This window comes from Dermacentor albipictus, chromosome 1, assembly GCF_038994185.2.
Source record: "Dermacentor albipictus isolate Rhodes 1998 colony chromosome 1, USDA_Dalb.pri_finalv2, whole genome shotgun sequence".
NCBI lineage: Eukaryota > Metazoa > Arthropoda > Arachnida > Ixodida > Ixodidae > Dermacentor > Dermacentor albipictus.
In genome coordinates this window covers 76707877-76727083 of record NC_091821.1, presented here as the reverse complement: position 1 = coordinate 76727083, position 19207 = coordinate 76707877, and the positions used below count along the sequence as shown (strand labels likewise).

The 19207-nt window shown below is 47.5% G+C and overlaps 1 protein-coding gene across 1 annotated transcript; it reads left to right on the top strand.

Moving 5' to 3' along the window:
* Window positions 1-5838: 5838 nt before the first annotated feature.
* On the top strand, window positions 5839-18046 carry LOC139055311 (uncharacterized). The gene is made up of 4 exons (XM_070532757.1): window positions 5839-6011; window positions 13267-13455; window positions 14372-14464; window positions 17016-18046. The coding sequence occupies exons 1-4, from the start codon at window positions 5936-5938 to the stop codon at window positions 17306-17308; spliced, it is 651 nt and encodes a 216-aa protein (XP_070388858.1). The 5' UTR covers window positions 5839-5935; the 3' UTR covers window positions 17309-18046.
* Window positions 18047-19207: the final 1161 nt, after the last annotated feature.

The window sequence follows — 19207 nt, the reverse complement described above, 5'->3', positions numbered from 1 at the left end:
CCCTTGTTTCATTCTCGTTGAGCAAGTGCTTGAGGAGGTTCCAGCTACCTCCATGCTTGAGTCTACCATCAGCCGAATTACAGATCTCATCCCACTGTTGCTTCACAAGAGTCTTCGAGTGATTATCAATTTCTCTATTTGATTGCGCAATTTTTTTCCTTAGCCTTCTGTTAAGTCTCTGCGTTTTCCATCTCTGTAATATAGACTGTTTGGCCTCAATCAGATGCGCCAGCCTGCTGTCCATAGCCTCAATATTTTCCTCTGTCCTGATTTCTTTAGTGGCCCCTTTGACGTCCTCTCTGAGACCCGCCGTGGTTGCTCAGTGGCTATGGTGTTGGGCTGCTGAGCACGAGGTCGCGGGATCGAATCCCGGCCACGGCGGCCGCATTTCGATGGGGGCGAAATGCGAAAACACCCGTGTGCTTAGATTTAGGTGCACGTTAAAGAACCCCAGGTGGTCAAAATTTCCGGAGTCCTCCACTACGGCGTGCCTCATAATCAGAAAGTGGTTTTGGCACGTAAAGCCCCATAATTTACGTCCTCTCTGAGCTGGGTGACCCACGTCTGAAGGGGATCCTGCTCGGCATCTAGAGGCCCCACTTTCCTTCGGTTCGCCCTGATTTTTCTGAACTGATCCCAATCAGTGAATTTGAAGATTCTAGTTTCCTGTCTCGGTATGCGTATACTTATGTGTATGATATAATGATCGCTCCCGAGATCCATGTTTGAATTTTCCCAATTGGCTCCTTATGAGTTCTGAGTTCTGAGGCTCGGTGCTTAGGGTTCGACGACCTTCGGAATATATTACTACTACAAGATTTAGAAAATTTCGTGTTCATGAGAAACATGCTAAATCGTCTGTCATAAACAACACTGACCAGATTCTATTAGCAAAGGAGATGGTGTTTCACAATAAATTTTCACATTTCACTTGTACCAGACTGCGTTGCGGAATACCAGTGCTTAATCTTTATTCACAAAGGTAAGGTTTAGATCCTTCCTCTCAAGGTTATTATTGCAGTGAACCTGAAACAATCAAACATTTCTTTGTAGAATGTCGTAGGTTTTATGATTCAAAGGAAACGACTTCTGGAAGGTCCCTTTTGCCAGCTTATGCTGGGCCTTGATGGCATGTAACAGGCATCCGCATCTCGAAAAAACAAAAAGAATAGAAGCATTACAGTGTTCCAATTATTTTTTTTATATCTTGAACGATGTATACGTTATTAACATGTATAGGTATTACAAAGGACCGTGTACAGGTCTCTGCGCGTATTGCGCCCATGCTTGTGTCAGTACGAAGAGAGAGAGAGAAAACTTAATTGACCAGTTAATCGGAGTTATGGCAGGTCTGGGTGGGGCCCTCAGTCCAGGGCTCTATTGGCTCTTGCTGCTCGCTGAGCTTGGTCCAGGAGGGCCAATTGGCTCCCCTGAGTCTCGCTCGCGAGCAGTGCCTCCCACTGCCGTACGAAGTCCGTGACCCTTAGAAAAGGTGAGTTGACGTTGCCTGGGCAAGCCGTACATTCCCACGTTATGAGGGCCAGCGTGGATTTTGCGCCGCACCACGGGCAGGCGTCCGTGTAGTATGTCGGGTGCTTCTTGTGTAAGCAGTTTAGGTGTCAGTGCGAAGCCATCGTGTATAAATCGAAATCCACCAGTTAGTGGCGCAGCGCAACAAAGCACGTTTTATCGTTATAGCAGTAATGAGTTGAGAAACGGGTCTGAAAACGTAACGTTCAGTAGATGTAATGCAGTCGGTCCGGGACGCCACTTCCTTATAGTAGGTCCTATAGTGGGTCCAGATGATCGGCCACGGTGCACATGTACCGTTACGCCGAGGCCCGTGACGCTCGGTTGTGATTGCCCCAAATCCCCAGCACTCTGCGTTAACTTGGGCAAAGAAATAGCGACGATGAGTTTCCTAGCAAGCATCCATCAAGTCCGCGATGTCATGATCTAGGACGGTCGCGACACACGAGTTTTGAGTCCCGAGACGCGTTGCGCGAAAAGACCGCGGTCGCATGGCCGCAACATTTCGCTCTTCCTCTTATTTCCTGTTCAGCAAATACGCTTCGACCTCACTTTCTTCGGGGCATCATCCAATTTGCGTCACTGCTAATTTTAACGGGAATGCGTTACGGGCCCCGTGTCGCAGAAAATCTTGCCTCGGCGTTCCGCGTCCAGCGTCGTTAAGGAAAATACCATCTCAAACCACGCATATCTAACTACGCAGGCCCACCATGTAGCGCAAGGAAGTTACTAAACTAATTGAATTTCTCAAGGTAAGATACGTCAGAAAAATCGTGAAGTACGACCTAATCACAACATACAGACATGCATAGCATCGGATTGCTATTTGAATATACGCTAAACCATTATTCTCTTACGTGGAAACTCAAAACACAAACGCCTTTTCCCGCGTTTCTACCGTTCATAGAGCGGCCATGGCCACCGAGATTTGCGCGCGCCGGCGTGCGCCAATTTTCAAGGCCATAAAGCGGCGCACCCGGTTCCTTGCAACACCTCCAGATGGCGCTCGCCTCCACAGCATCGCGGTCCACTCAAGAGGCCGCGTTTCTACCAGAAAGGTCACCTTCGTGCATAGCGCTCGCCGCCAGCGTTTCCCGGTAAACGTTACGGTTACATAAGATGCAGTTGCCGGGAAAGGTGCACAAGCAGCCAGGGATTTTTTAATGCTATCGCGTTCCACTCTTAAAAGCGAAGCTTAAGCGTCTCCAAACTTTCTTTTATCCGCAGGGATCTCGACTCGCATCTGTTACTACACCTGTTCAAAAATGCATAAATGTTTGCGGCAGCGTATAGTCTCGTGACGCAGCAGAGGGTGCTAAGAATACCTGGGTCCGAACAGGCCACCATTGGAAACTGAACCTGGCAACTTTTAACGCTAGAACGTTATCTAGTGAGGCGAGTCTAGCAGTGCTATTGGAGGAATTAGAGGGCAGTAAATGGTATATAATAGAGCTCAGTGAAGTTAGGAGGACAAAAAAAGCATATACAGTGCTAAAAAGCGGGCACGTCCTGCGCTACCAGGGCTTAGCGGAGAGACGAGAACTAGGAGTCGGATTCCTTATTAATAAGGACATAGCTGGTAACATGACCAGGAAGTCGAAAGCTTCTATGAAGACGTGGAATCGGCGATGGGTAAAGTCAAAACAAAATACATCTTACTGATGGGCGACTTAAATGCCAGGGTAAGCAAGAAGCAGGCTGGAGACAAGTCAGTGGGGGAATATGGCATAGGCTCTAGGAATAGCAAAGAAGAGTTATTAGTATAATTTGCAGAACAGAATAATATGCGGATAATGAATACCTTCTTCCGCAAGCGGGATAGCCGAAAGTGGACGCGGAGGAGCCCGAATGGCGAGACTAGAAATGAAAGAGACTTCATACTCTGCGCTAACCCTGGCATCATACAATATGTGGACGTGCTCGGCAAGGTGCGCTGCAATGACCATAGGATGGTAAGATCTCGAATTAGTCTAGACTTAAGGAGGGAATGGAAGAAACTGGTACATAATAAGCCGTTCAATGAGTTAGCGGTAAGAGGGAAAATAGAGGAATTCCGGGTCAAGCTACAAAACAGGAATTCGGCTTTAACTCGGGAAGAGGACCTTAGTGTTGAAGCAATGAACGACAATCTTATGGGCATCATTAAGGAGTGTGCAATAGAAGTCGGTGGTAACTTCGTTAGACAGGATACCGGTAAGCTATTGCAGGAGATGAAATATCTGATTAAGAAACGCCAATGTATGAAAGCCTCTAACCCTACAGCTAGAAGAGAACTGGCAGAACTTTCCAAGTTAATCAACAAGCGTAAGATAGCTGACATAAGGAAGTATAATATGGATAGAATTGAGCATGCTCTCAGAAACGGGAGAAGCCTAAAAGCAGTGAAGAAGAAACTAGCAATAGGCGAGAATCAGATCTATGCGTTAAGAGACAAAGTCGGCAATATCATTACTAATATGGATGAGATAGTTCATATGGCTGAGAAGTTCTATAGATATTTATACAGTATACCAGTGGCACCCATGACGATAATGGAACAGAGAATAGTCTAGAGGAATTTGAAATCCTACAAGTAACGCCAGAAGAAGTAAAGAAATTCTTGGGAGCTATGCAAAGGGGGAAGGCAGCTGGGGAGGATCAGGTAACAGCAGATTTGTTGAAGGATGGTGGGCAGATTGTTCTAGAAAAACTGGCCACCCTCTATAGGCAATGCCTCATGACTTCGAGCGTACCGGAATCTTAAATTAAATTATGGGGTTTTACGTGCCTAAACCACTTTCTGATTATGAGGCACGCCGTAGTGAAGGACTCCGGAAATTTTGACCACCTGGGGTTCTTTAACGTGCACCTAAATCTAAGTACACGGGTGTTTTCGTATGTCGCCCCCATCGAAATGCGGCCACCGTGACCGGGACTCGATCCCGCGACATCGTGCTCAGCAGCCTAACACCATAGCCACTGAGCAACCACGGCGGGTTACCGGAATTTTGGAAGAACGCTAATATAATCCTAATCCATAAGAAAGGGGACGCCAAAGACTTGAAAAATTATAGACCAATCAGCTTACTATCCGTTGCCTACAATGTACGTACTAAGGTAATCGCAAATAGAATGAGGAACACCTTAGACTTCTGTCAACCAAAGGACCAGGCAGGATTCCGTAAAGGCTACTCAACAATAGACCGTATTCACACTATCAATCAGGTGATAGAGAAATGTGCGGAATATAACCAACCATTATATAGCTTTCATTGGTTACGAGAATGCGTTTGATTCAGTCGAAACCTCAGCAGTCATGGAGGCATTATGGAATCGGGGTGTAAACGAGCCGTATGTAAAAATACTGAAAGATATCTATAGCGGCTCCACAGCCACCGTAGTCCTCCATAAAGAAAGCAACGAAATCCCAATAAAGAAAGGCGTCAGGCAGGGAGATACGATGTATCCAATGCTATTCACAGCGTGTTTACAGGAGGTATTCAGGGACCTGGATTGAGAAGAATTGGGGATAAGAGTTAATGGAGAATACCTTAGTAACTTGCGATTCGCTGATGGTATTGCCTTGCTTAGTAACTCAGGGGACCAATTGCGATGCATGCTCACTGGCCTGGACAGGCAAAGCAGAAGGGTGGGTCTAAAAATTAATCTGCAGAAAACTAATGTAATGTTTAACAGTGTCGGAAGAGAACAGCAGTTTACGATAGGTAGCGAGGCACTGGAAGTGGTAAGGAAATACATCTACTTAGGGTAGGTAGTGACCGCGGAACCGGATCATGAGACTGAAATAATCAGAAGAATAAGAATGGGCTGGGGTGCGTTTGGCAGGCATTCCCAGATCATGAACAGCAGGTTGCCATTATCCCTCAAGAGAAAAGTTTATAACGGCTGTGTTTTAACAGCTGTGTCTGTGTGGGGGCGGCAGAAAGTTAGGTGGGCGGATGAGATTAAGAAGTTTGCAGGGTCAACATGGCCACAATTAGTGCGTGACCGGGGTAGTTCGAGAAGTAGGGGAGAGGCCTTTGCTCTGCAGTGGGCGTAACCAGGCTGATGGTGATGATGATAGTCTTGTTTTACCCCGTCCACTTCGAGTCGTGGTTGCCAGAAAGGAATCAGATCAGTGGCCCGGAAGGATAAGCACCCGGCGCTTGCGAGCGTGTGCACGGGGCTTCTGTCGGCTGTCACCATGGCGCGTACATGGGGGCAGCGGCAGAGGCGGCGGCCCCATATCAGCACTCGAGCGTGAGGGCCAAGGCTCTCGCTCGAAACGACATCCGATATACACGGGGACGGGGAGGGCGTCCAACTCGCGACGGCGGAACGCGTATATAGATAGGCGCACTGAGCGGCAGGCTTGCCAGCATCCAGACATTCAGATATCGTGGCCAGCGGACACGGGTGCGCCATCATGTCACCGCCGCTGCTACTCGTCCTGGCCTTCGCGTCGGCCGTTCTCGTGAGTTCGGCGCTGGCGAATCAGTACGGTCAGTATACACGCTCAGTAAAGACCCTTACCCTAAAGATGTACATTCCCACGACGGACCAAAATCCAGCGGACGAACATTACGTGGCTCAGTGGTGCCCAATCATGCCACACGCAGATAAGCTGCTGGAGGCGCAATTCGTTGTGGCTCAGTCCCGTCATGCTTGTTTGCTGAATTCGGCCCGTCGTGTGAGTCGAGCTTTAAAGCCGCCACGCCCAGTGAAAACAATTCGTCCGAGGGACGCCTGCAGCTCGCTTCCAAATTTACACGCACAACTTCGGAGATGGGCATCTGTGTCGGGGATCTAATTTTGGGTATTCTATCCAGGACATCGGCAACCAGACATTTTTCGACCTATATATGTTAATAGTCAACTACCACGAATATTTTGGTCTTTTGGTTTCCTCGTGAGAGATGTTTTCTGATATGTTCAAATTATAACACAAAGTTGTACGCCTCCAGCTTATGTTTTAGCTTTACATAGTTTATTTTAGAGTGCATTGTCTTTGAGAACTTTAATTAGATTAATATGACCCGCCACGGTTGCTTAGTAGCTTTGGCGTGCGCTGCTAAGCACGAGGTGAAGGTATCAGATGCCGGCCTCGGCGGCCACATTTCGATGAGGACGAAATGCAAGAACGCCCGTGTACGGGTGCATTGGGTGCACGTTAACGAACCCCAGGTTGTCAGAATGAATCCCGAGTCCCCCACTACGGCGTGCCTCATAATCAGATATTAGTTTTGACACGTAAAGCCCTAAGGGTATTTTTTTTTAGTTGAGTATACCAGCTGTGTCCACTGGCACATCTGTGCTCGTGCGTGTGAACATGACGGTACCTTATCATGTGTTAGCGTGTTAGCCCGCGACAGACGTATGCAAAACATTGTATACATCACTTAGCGATATCGTATCCATCTTTTACCCTACCGTACCAACCTCCATACAAAAGAAAAGAAAGACGGACTTTGGGTTCTGCGTATGCATACCGTCGCTTGCCCTACACTGGCTACGCTATCTTTACAACTTTATATTCATTCTTTGCATTAAAAATGTCAGTAAGAGCACTGGAGTCTCCGTTCGTGGAGGTAAATGGCGCAAAATCTGACGTCCTGGGGGTACCCTCAGGTGTCCCTCAGGGGTCTGCGCAAGGTCCCATTTTATTTTTATGCTACGTCAATGACATTGCAGTTTCCACCCCGCCCCATGTTACAGTCCGGCTATTCACGGTTGATTGCTTAATTTATGCAGTTATCTCAAAGCAAGAAGACCAGCTCACAGTACATTCTGCATTGAACACTACTATTTATTTATTTATTTATTTATTTATTTATTTATTTATTTATTTATTTATTTATTTATTTCAAGTACCTGCAGCGCCCGAAGGCATTATTGCAGGGGGGGGGGGGGGGGAACACGTTGTTACATGAGCTCGATAAAATACACAACTGGTCAAACAAAAATAACACAATAGATAAGTTCACTCCGCTATAAATTCATCAGAAACGCTCTGAACGGTGCTTCAGTGCGACAATCAGCACTTTCCTGCGGTAGCTGATTCCACTGTGATATTGTGTGTGGAAAAAACGAGTGCTGGAAGACGCTCGTTCTACAAATAATTTCTGTTACTTTTAAGGAGTCGTCCCTTCTGTGAGATAAGAAATGGGGAGGTCAAAGGTAAGTTTCTTTATCTATTTTAACTATACCGAAATAAATTTTAAAAACATTTCTAATCTCATGTTTTGCCTGCATATGCTTAATTGCCACCCCAAGCTATCCTTAAGTGCGGTAATATTAGAAGTGAAGTCATAATTACTACAGACAAAACGGGCTGCGCGTTTTGTACATGGTCGAGCATATTAGACAGAGTTTTGGTTTGCGGGTCCCAGGCCATGCGGACATACTCTAATATGGGCCTTACGTTCGAAAAGTAAAGTAGTTCTTTAATTTTTGGAGGAGCTAACCGGAAGTTGCGTTTAACAAAATTTAGGATTTGACAGGCTTTCGCTGTAACATATTCAACGTGCTTAGTCCAAGTTAAATTCGATGAGAAATAAACAACAAGGTACTTATACTCAGTTACTCGCGATAGGTGGACATTGTCTAATGTACAATGAAACAGATATGGATCTTGTTTACGTGCAAAGGAGACGTATAAAGACACTTGCCACCTAACACACCAGCGTGTTATACAGTCCAAATTGCGTTGCAACTACTCGTGGTCAGTGGAAGACCTAACGCAGTGATAAATTCCACAATCATCCGCATAGAAAAGAATTTGCATGACACAACCTGTGCAATATCATTGATGTATTCCAAAAATAGCAATAGCCCCAAAATAGATCCCTGGGGAACAACCGAAGTAACAGCAATATAATCAGATTGTGAGCCATTCATTACAACACGTTGCATGCGTTCTTGCAGATAACACTTAATCCAATCAAGCTATGAAGGAGAGATACCGAGGGATGATGGCTTATGTAACAGCTAAACATGGGGAACAGAATCAACTGCCTTTTTGAAATGTACAATTCTAGGAGCTGTGTCGAACAAGAACGATCAGACCTAACACCTTGCTGATATTCGATAAAAAAAAGTTATTGTTTTCTAGATGTTGTATTATGGCACAGTACACTATGTGCTCCAGTGTTTTACTTCACACACTCGTTAGAGAAATCGGCCTGTAGTTGGAGACAATATTGTTTTGGGCCACTTTTATGGATTGGTACCACGCTTGCAACTTTCCACTCCTTACGTAAACAAGACGTACTTAACAATTCTCAAATATAATAACCAGATAGTGGGCGATTATGTCAGAACAAGCCTTTAACACATAAGAAGGTATACCATCAGGACCACTTGCAGAAGAAGCATTTATATTGTCAAGTAACTTAAGTATACCGCCGTGTGTCACGACCAGCCCCGGCGTAGGTTCGAACACATTGTTGGGAATATGCGGTAATTCATTATGGCAGGGAGTTCTGAAAGACTAGAAATAAACATTGAAGCAAGAAGCTTTATCGAAGTCATCAGCAAGAAGTACACTGCCGTTTTTTAAGCTCGGGATGCCAACTCATTCTTTGCTAATTGTTTTTAAACACTTCCAGATTTCTTTCGGGTTATTTTGTAACTTTGGGCCCAATGCTACGAAGTATTTTTCCTTAGCAACCTTGTTTTTTTACTTTTAGATATTTTCCAAGGGACTTTAGCATTACAAATACAGAAGGGTTACGCTGCTTTCTATAAGCATTCAGAAGACGATGCCTCTTATTAATCATTCGCTTGACCTCCTGAGTAACCCAAGGTTTATCACTACGTTTTTTTTTTATTGCAGAAATATGTTTACATGGAACATGTGTGTCAACCAACTACTTTAGTGTGGAACAAAATGTATCCCATAGTGTATTGCAATCTGCGGACTGAGCTAAGTGACTGAATTCCTGCAGGAATATGGCAAGATCATTAGATAATGAAACATAATTGCCTTTCTAAAAAAATATACGTTCCTTGGGTGATCATGTACACATGAGAAGGGGACGATCTGAACTTGCGCCACAATTCGGTCATGGTCACTAATACCGGGAATTACGGCGTTGTGACACACAAGCAATGGCTGGTTTAATAAAGCAGATCTAAGACAGAAGGGCTATTCGGACGACACCTAGTAGGTTGAGTAACAAACTGATAAATATCATTGGTAACTATTGCCTCGCGGAATGCTACAGACAGAGCAGAAGAATTAACAAGGACAAGCTTATTGTAAACCCTCCTCACGTCAGGCATATTGAAATTACCGCCAACGAGATAGTTATGATTTATTGTAGAAAGAAACACGGAGAGGGCTGTGAAGGTCTCAGGCGATGTGGAAGCGGGGGAACGGTAAAAGGAGCCAACTGTCAACAACTGCCCAGTTTGAAATCGGATATTGCACCAAACTGACTCGGGACAATCAGTTCGGATTAACACGGGAGACGACTGCAAGCACGAGACAACAAGTAGAAAGACTCCACTGCCATGCGCATTGCGATCGGAACGGTAAACGTGAAAACCAGGCAGAAAAACTTCGAAACTACCAACAGATTCGTCGATCCCAGACTCCGAACCCAGAGTCGTGTTGTGAATATTGATCGGTAAATCTGTTGCACTACGTCCTGTAATCCACACAGCCGCTAGACGATTGTGTTACGGTGGTTGTTGGTTTCTGGTTGACTGAACTAAAATGTTTGTACTTGTGGCTGTACGCACTTGTTGAATTGTATTGTTTGAATTCACCCTGTAATCGCATTACGACTTGCAGCATTAATTAATTCAGTTATTTATAGCGAATTCTATTAAGGTATTGTCGTAGACAAATCGTTTTTCGCATGTACAGTTCAAAAATCAATGACGCAACGCGTCTGCAGCATACGCAAGGACGTGCGGGGATGTCTGCAGGATGCGGAAAGCATCAGAGTCTCTAAATAAGTATGAAGCAAGCTATCGCGCGGAAACTGTGGCCAAACGATAGAGCAAGAGACATATACGCTGTGCGTATACAGCACATCCCGCTGCACATATATTAGCAGTGGTCATCCACTTCGGTCACTGCAGGCGCACATCAGCAGGTCCTTTCTGTCGTTTTGACACGAGCTCTCACGTTCGCCAAAGTGCATGATCAGCTTGAATCCGGAAAAGCTTGCCACTGTACACTGTCCACGCAGCTGCCTCTTGCTCAATTGCGATGGAAAAAACTCGTATAGCGACTATATGCACATATACACAACCCTTTGTATTTATAAGGCGCAATCAAATGAAACCTGTTCGTTACAACAGTTGACACAACGCACTAATGTTTTAAAGCAAAGCTTTCTTTTCAAACTTTTCCTGACCGTGGCCGCTGGATGTCGCTGCTGTCTTGCTGAATAACACAAATTAAAAAAAAAACATTGAATTACGCGCCCCATGCCGAGATCGATCCTCGGTACCCCCTGCACAGCTGCCCGATGCTCTAACCATCGTCACGTATCCATCGTCACGGCCATCGTCTCACGTATGCTTCTAGTGGGCCAAAGGCAACTAGCGCGCGTGCGCAAGAGCACGTGCGCGCGCCAGTTTCCTTTACGTCGAAGACGCAGGAATTAAATGGGCAAACTTATGGCACGTATTTAATCGCTTCCCCAAAGCTTCGGTTCACACAGATTCCAAGATGCGCGTTGCATCTGCATTATTTTTTTTTTTAAAGAAGCTGAAACTCGGCAGCCACGCGGCTCGCGGAGAGGCCGATTCCAGCAATAACTTTGGCGCAGCGCTTCGCTTTTTCATCCTGTAGATGCCTGCTCAAATCCGCACTTACACACACCTTTGTTCTTGTTTCTGCTAAGCACGAGGTCGCGGGATCAAATCCCGGCTACGGCGTCCGCATTTCAATAGAGGCGAAATGCAAAAAAAAAAACCCTCGTGTGCTTAGATTTAGGTGCACGTCAAAGAACCCCAAGTGGTCTAATTAATCCGTAGCTATCCACTATACGGCGTCTCTCATAACCCCATAGTTGTTTTGGGACATTAAAATCAATCAATCAATCAATACACGCACGCATGTAGGGGTTCCCGTTGACTGCTTGGCATTGTAACGCATGAAACATTACTAGTACAGGCCAAGCCACCTGCTGGCGCGCGAGTTACTTGGAGCAAATGCCACGACGCGCTCCGAAAACCGAGTTCAGCCCGCGGCGTGCGCACCGCACTCTGCATTCACATATAGTAAGTAAGTGCGCTTTATTTTCCACAAAACAAAATACAGTATTGCGGAGGCAAAGTTGGGGGAAAGCTGCTCGTGGCAGCTCGATCAACCCCAAATGTCCTCTTTAACACAAACCGATGTTCTGGTGGCACAATCGCCTGCAAAATGATCATCACAGAAGCGGGCTTCTCCGCACAATGTTTCATAATGTGGAGAAGCCAGCTCCGAAGAAAGCGTTAGTGCGCGCTGTGCACGCATGCACGGGGCAGCCCTTATTCGTGCTTCGTAAGCACGTACACGACGCAGACTGTGTCCTTGCTAAACTGCTGCCGTTGAGCAGTAATGCTGAACTCCTATCGACAGATGCGAGTTCCTGCATGCCACAGGACTAGACGCGCGGCTTTGGTATACAGGGTGATCGTTTTTAAGTTTTATGGAATTTGTAGAAATCACCTGTGGCAGATAGCATGATTCTTGTCCTTGAGCTGGATTATTCGAAGAGGCAGACAGTGCTTGTACGAGAAATCGAAACACGTGTTCAACTAACTAACAAAAATTTACTTATAATTACCTTACGGCACATATTGCGATTTACGAAATTGTAGCCGGGAAGTTTGCAAGACGTATCCACTTGAAATGAATTTCCAGGATGCAATCAGTTTCTAGATATTATTTCCTAAAGTGTGGAATGAAATACATGGGCGTTCCAGTTACTTTTTTGCTTCAGTGCATAGGATAGCGTTTTGTTAAAAAAGTAAGCGGAACAACAGTGCATTTTTACGGAAAGTTTGAGGGCGCATATCTCGGAACTGGCATTATTCTGGAAATTTATTCTAAGCGGATACGCCTTGCAAGCTCACGGGCTACAATTTTTAAATCGCAATAAGTACCGCAAAGTAATTACTTCAATAGATAATTAGCGTATTTTGTTAATTAGTTGAACACGTGTTTCGATTTCTCGTGCAAGTACTGCCCGCCCCTCTGAATCATCTAGCTCAAGGACTTGAATATGTTATGAAGTTGAGAGTATGACGGAAGCCCGTCTGGTCGGGATGATGCATACTTAAAAGGAAGAGGTCTGGACACCTACCAAAAATCATGTGCCTTAACCATGTTTTGAGACGCACATAAAAAGGGGCGCCAGCTCTGCCGCTTCTTTCATTGTGAACAAGGCTCCCGTGAGGGAGCCGAAGCGTAAATAACTCTTTTAAACCATTTTTGGTCGGTGTCCAGACCTCTTCCTTTGAATACGTTATCTGCGACAGACTATATTTAAAAATTCCATAAAACTTAAAAATGGTCACCCTGTATAGGACCATATACATACGCGTTCAGTCGTTCTCTTCTCATCATCATTCATCCCCATACTTTCACTCCTCCTTCCCTCTTCCCCAATGCAGAGGAGCCAGCTGGAGCGTACCAGCTCAGGCCGACCACTCTGCCTTCCCTGTGAATAAAACCTAGCTCCCTCTCTCTCGTATTAATAGATAATTAGAGGATGGGTCTTCACGGTATTTTTGTTGAACACATGCGCACAGCTTGGGGAGCAGACCCGCTCGCCGGCGACGCGTCGCAGTTAGACGAAGTGGTACCCGAGCCGGGCGCAGAGGATCCGGCGAACAAGACGGTGATCTGGCCCAGCGACAGCCGCTGGTGCCAGTGCGTCGGCAACGAGTGCGGCTGCTGCTTCAACATGTCAGCACCACGCTTCGGCATCAAGAACAAAGGTAGTCACTCCCTTCACGAGGTTTAACGGAGCGGAGGGTTGTCTGTTGCAGTTAATGGAGCGCAGTTTGAGAATGCATGACAGTAAAGAACACGGTGCCGCATAGTGTCGAAGCATCTTTTCTGGACCTGTGTCTGAATCCGCCTGACCTTCCCAGCAGGTGGTCACGGTTGTTGTTGCACTTGCGAGGCCGCAACATTACTCATTGTGCAGTACTGGTAAGTCCTTCTCAAATGCGCCCAAGCCAGTCAAAGCGCCGTTACAGTTCGAATCAAGACCGTGATGAGGGCCTTAATTGTACTACATCCTCAGCACTCCAACGCTCTAAAAGATAAGCAGAACTCCTCGGACTCTGACTTGACAGAAGCCCAGTGGCGTACAGTCGAGGAGCAGCTCTCCTCGCGCGCGCAGTGGCTTGGAAATTTTTGTCGGACACTGCATACCTGTTGGAAGGGACGCTGGTGATATGATTTTGTTTTTGTACTCGCACAGTGAAACTTCGTTCGAACTAGACCTTCAGTAATGAAGCGCCCGATAAGAGCTAAACAATACAGCACCTAGCTCTTGAAAGTACCGTATCACTGCAAACAAGTACAATGATACAAAAAATAATTGGCGTTTCTTACTGCTTTGCTGTATGGCGCGCGGTCTTGCAGGCCGCGCATACATGTGGCATGGTGCGGCCAGGACGCAGATGGGAAACAAATGTCCAGCATAAAAGTGATCACAACAATTACCGTGTAAAGGTCACTTCAGTTCGAGCCCGCAAAAAAATGTGGGCATTTCTTTCTGTACGCTACTCGATGCTTAAAATATCCTCGCGTTTTCTCAACTGCGTAGCCGGTTCCGATTCACTTCACCTGCCCGTAGTTCAAACTCCGTTAGAGGGGTTTAGTGGAACTTGTATTGCTTTGCAGCCTGCAGCAACCTGACGTACTACCCCGACCAGTACGCCTTGGGCTTCAGCATCTCCATCGATGACAGCGTTGTCCTCAACCGAACCGTGTCAGGTAAGCAGTGGAAGATAATACGCCTGTTGATACTAATGGCCGATACCTCATCGACCCGCAGAACGCCAGTTCAGCCAGGCTGTTTTTGTCTAGTGCAGCCCACGTGTTACCACTGGCGCGATATCCGGCGTCATTCGAAGGAAACCTTTGGCGTCCGTTTGCAGCGCTCCTCGCATGACACACCAGTCAGAACTCTGCCCACCTGCTGTCTCTCGGTTCAACATAGCGCGCGCGCGATGCTGGACTAAAGTTTTATTTGCTCTGCAACGCACTGGAGCACTCTTGACAAAGTGACACGCTCAGTACCATGGAGGAAGGAAACTGAGGAGGGGCCCTGACGTCACTGTTTGTGAAGCTAAGTGAAGCCAAAAGTTGGCGTTGCTCATGGCGTTGCTCCGCTTATCACGCCAGCTCTCCTCTCTTGATTACATTTTTCGCGAAACCATGCCGCACTGCGCGCAACCGGGCTGCTCGGACGCGCGCTCTCCGCAGCAGTACTAAACAATCGCGATGTCTCATTGCATGTTGCCGACGTCATGTTGAAACAAGTTCATAATGAACTTCGCAAATTGGGCTGTGAGGTCGGATCGGCTGCTTTCACCGGTTTTTATGAAAATAAACATGCCTTATAAGGCCAGCCAACTGAACTGTTCTCATCAACCGCAGGTGCCGGCCGCTGCCCAGTTCTTGCGTGTTTTTTTTTTTTAAAGAATGCCACTTTATCGCTGCCTTCTACGTGCTTTTCTCTCCTTGAGCTTCCTGGGGCTCTCAGACGGTCTTGCGAGCTAGGCGTCTGACGATACTAAAAAATGTACGCATTCTCACTGCACTACAAGGACGCACTGGAGACACGTACGACACACCGACCCATTTGCGATCCATTTGGAGTTTATGGACAAACACATATTCTCGCTGTGGCTTGGGGGGCAGAATGTCACTTGTGACTCCGCGTTTAGATTCATTGACTGCGGTCTGAGGTGCTTTCTTCCCACGGTGAGTGAAGCTTCACGGAACCAAAGTTTTGCGATAGCCGGCGCACGGTGCAGAGCAGTACGCGCGTAGAACCGGCCTACGTGCGACCGTGGTATAGCCGTTTGATGTGTTCGCGGGCGTACGTTCTGTAGAGCCTTGCTCACTCTTGCAGCGCATCCGCTAACCTTCACTTCCCTGCGCTTCTCGCGCGCACAGATAAGATACGCCTGCGGTATGGATTATTCGTTCCTTAAGTCAAAGCGGCCGCTTCCTTCCCATCTTCCAGGATGAAGCGTCGGCTGGCCGGCGCACGGTGCCGAGGGCAGCAAAATGCACATATTCTGCGTATAACGCTCTATCAGCACGTGTATTGAGGTACACTTGTGCAGGTGTGCTTCAACCTCGAACGCGTTCTGTTTAAAAGACCGTGCTGTCGCGAGTACTGCGAGAAACAAGCAACAGTTAAGCAACATGTGTTTTAATATGCACAAAAGCAAGTTGTTAATGAACACGAATGTTCTAAAACCAGGAATATGCATTCTTGCATAACGTACGTTCTACGTGCCGCAAATGCACCACGTGCTGTCAAAAGCAGGAATCACTGACCTGCAAGGCGTTCATTGTACAGATTCTGAAACGCATCGGTTTCGGCCTGCGATGGCACGTTAGCATGATTCCGCCAATGAGGGAAAAATTTCCCGCGGTATTCCTTCGTCCGTTGCCATTGCTGTGGCGCATGCAGTACATTGCGTACAGCGTTGCACGCGCGTTCATTTCACGACCTTTAGTTTTTCCTGTCCCACCTGGCCACAGCAACATCCGGGAGAGCACGGTTCAGATAGCACAGCGCAACAAAACACGGAGACCAACGCAAACCTGCCCACACCCCGCCTTTGCCACGGAACGAAACCGAGCAACACGTGTGAGCGCAGACTACCATAACAAAGCCGCCACTATGGCCCGAAAGGCGTGGCCGCTACAGCAAAATAAGTAAAAAGAACAGCAAAAAAAGGGGGGGGGGGAGGGGAGAACGTACTACATCATTTCCTCCACACTTTTCTCCTAGCGCGCGGACGGGGTAGGGCCTCTCCTAGTTTTCCTTTTCAGTGCCGTTAACATTCGCACCAAGCACGAAATTGCTGGCAGACATTTTCCGAACACAGGAGCCATGATATAAACTTTAATTTCTTCGCCGCTATATGCCGGGTGCGGAACCTAGAACACGAGTACGTACGCGCTGGTTGCATGCATATGCACCTGCATGCCCCGGGAAATTCTCAAACTGCATTGCATATGGGCCCTCCATCTCAGGGGAAGCGTACACGTGTCAACCGCAGGCCTCCGTGCAGAGGCCGTCAAATGTCACATAAACAGTATAGCCTTTTTTGCCATTTCCGCGTAGGAACTTTTGTCGGGCGTTACAAACCAGTGCAGAGAGTTTGCCGCTCAATTTCAAGCTGCGCGCGCGTGCATGTGGTCTGCGAATGATATTTTTTACAGCTCCCGTATTTTCTTTTTCGACATTCGCAACGGGATTGCGCATTGCAAGCCACTCACTCACGCGCGTCGCGCCACGCAGGCCGCGATCCGCCGCCCATCTGCTGGCCCGAGCAGATCGCGCAGCTGTGCGTCCGCTTCTACAACATGACCTACCACCGAGCTGAGGTGGACGGCTGCGTGAGGCTCGAGGGCGTCGTCGCACACGAGGTCATCGTCAGCTACAACGTGGGCTGCTATGTGCTCGACAACGATGCCGTCACGACGCGCATCGCGGGGCTTCGCAGGTTGCTCCTCGACGCGATCCGCCGCCGTAGGCGCCCGGACCTCTGGCCAGCGGGCGTCAACGAAATCGACGACAGCAGGGAGAGATGATGTGCTCCCCTCTTACCTGGTCTCCCACCCCTTCTCTAGCATAAGCACTTGTCCACGCGAGGTAAATGTGATGCATCTTGCATCGGCCGGTCCGCAAATTTGAACGAACGACTGCGTGCCTAAAGTGTCACATCTACCGGCATTTCAATGCGGGAATGACGCGGAAGGCAGAAAAAAAGAAAAAAGAAGACGACTACACATTATGTCAGTGCGTCGAGACGGAACTAACGAATGCCCGTCATAACTCATATGGATGTACAAAGGCAATGTAAAAACATTTCCCCCGTTCCAACTGAACCGCCTCGAAACATATATCGCATATTATTCTCTAACATGTGGTAGGCTTTGCCCGACACTACGCTTGACGATGAGGTTGGTGTGCTCCTACCGAAACAAATATACGGATGCGTCGTAGCATGAGGCCTAGAGTATCGCGCGGTCAGCGTACAATCAGCAAATGAATTAAAATTTATCACGGAGCATGATGGAACTATGCTCACTGTTTGGTACAAGGGGGTAGAGCTAGATCCTTGCAAAGATGCCTGCTCATTGGGCGTAATGCCACAGCAGGAACCGACTAGCGTTGGCAGTGCTGTGGTCCAGCGTTTGGCATTTATTTGCGTCTTGCTGTTCCGTATATATAGCTAGCGCGATTTGTACGGGCTCGCCCCAGAGAGTCGCCTACAAGTACAGCTCTTGCCTTGTACGCGCTCCATATTAAAGAAGAAAGAAAAATTGTTGTCGGTTGCCATGTTCTTCTCTCGCAGCCGAGCAGCGCTGCTCTGTCTGGGTGCCTCGACCACCAGCTGGTATCGCGGTGCCCTTGGCGGAATTAAGTGTCCGCGGAAAAGCGCGCAGCAAAGCGTGCCGATTCATGTAGTCAACAGACAACAACACGAATCAGCAAAGCATTTGACCACGATTATTAACATGTTTGGTGTCAAGGCGGGCCATGGGTGTGACTTTCACGGAAACCGACCAAAATAAGAGCACGAATGGTCTCCTCACTTCCCGGCCACCTCTGCAATGCTGGGCCCATGCCAGATCCGTCCAACTACCCGCTGTCAGCTTCTGTGTCGCGCAATAATGCTTGTGCAGTGGCGTAGCTAGGTCGTCTGGTACCCGGGGCCCATAGGTCTTCTGTCACCTCCCCCCCCCCCCCCCCCGCGGGTGTAGCCGGCGGAAAGAGGGGTGTTTTCAGACGTATATGACACCCCCCCCCCCCCCCGCTGGCCCCTTGCACCCGGGGCCCACGGCCCCCCGGCCCCCCCTGTTGCTACGCCACTGTGCTTGTGTACAATTAACAAACAATGCATATTCGCCAGAGGAAGCAGACTGCAAGGCAGGTCTCGAGTGCATATAGTCTATTTTACGGAAGAATTTGAGTGCCACCATCTTGGACTGTTAAGGCTGCCGTTTTCTGTCAATAACAATTAAGCAGATGCAGGACATATTACAGTCGATTCGTGTGCATGAAAGTGTTTCGTGCAGACGCGTTGATTATGATTTTTGCAAAGGAGAGCGCAGATGCGTTACGGAAAAATGAGACGTGATCAGGAAAGACGCTCACTTGCAACTAAGTATATTTTCAGACAAACTACTAGGAACGTTATTGCGCATGCGCTGCTATCGTAGATTTAAAAAAAAATTATATTTTTTAAATATAAAATTCGCCTAACAACGGGGAATGCATCACTACATCCATAATAACAGCTATAGTGTAGGTGATAGCAACACGTGTAAGTGGCCTGACAGAAGTCATTCAAAAAGAAAAAAAAAACTTCGGGGGAGGAACACAGAGGAGGGGGCGTAGAAACTTTAGCCAAGGTATCCATCAGAGCCACTGACGGGACACTATAGTACAAAGGTTTACATGAGCTAATCGCTACGCGCCACGGA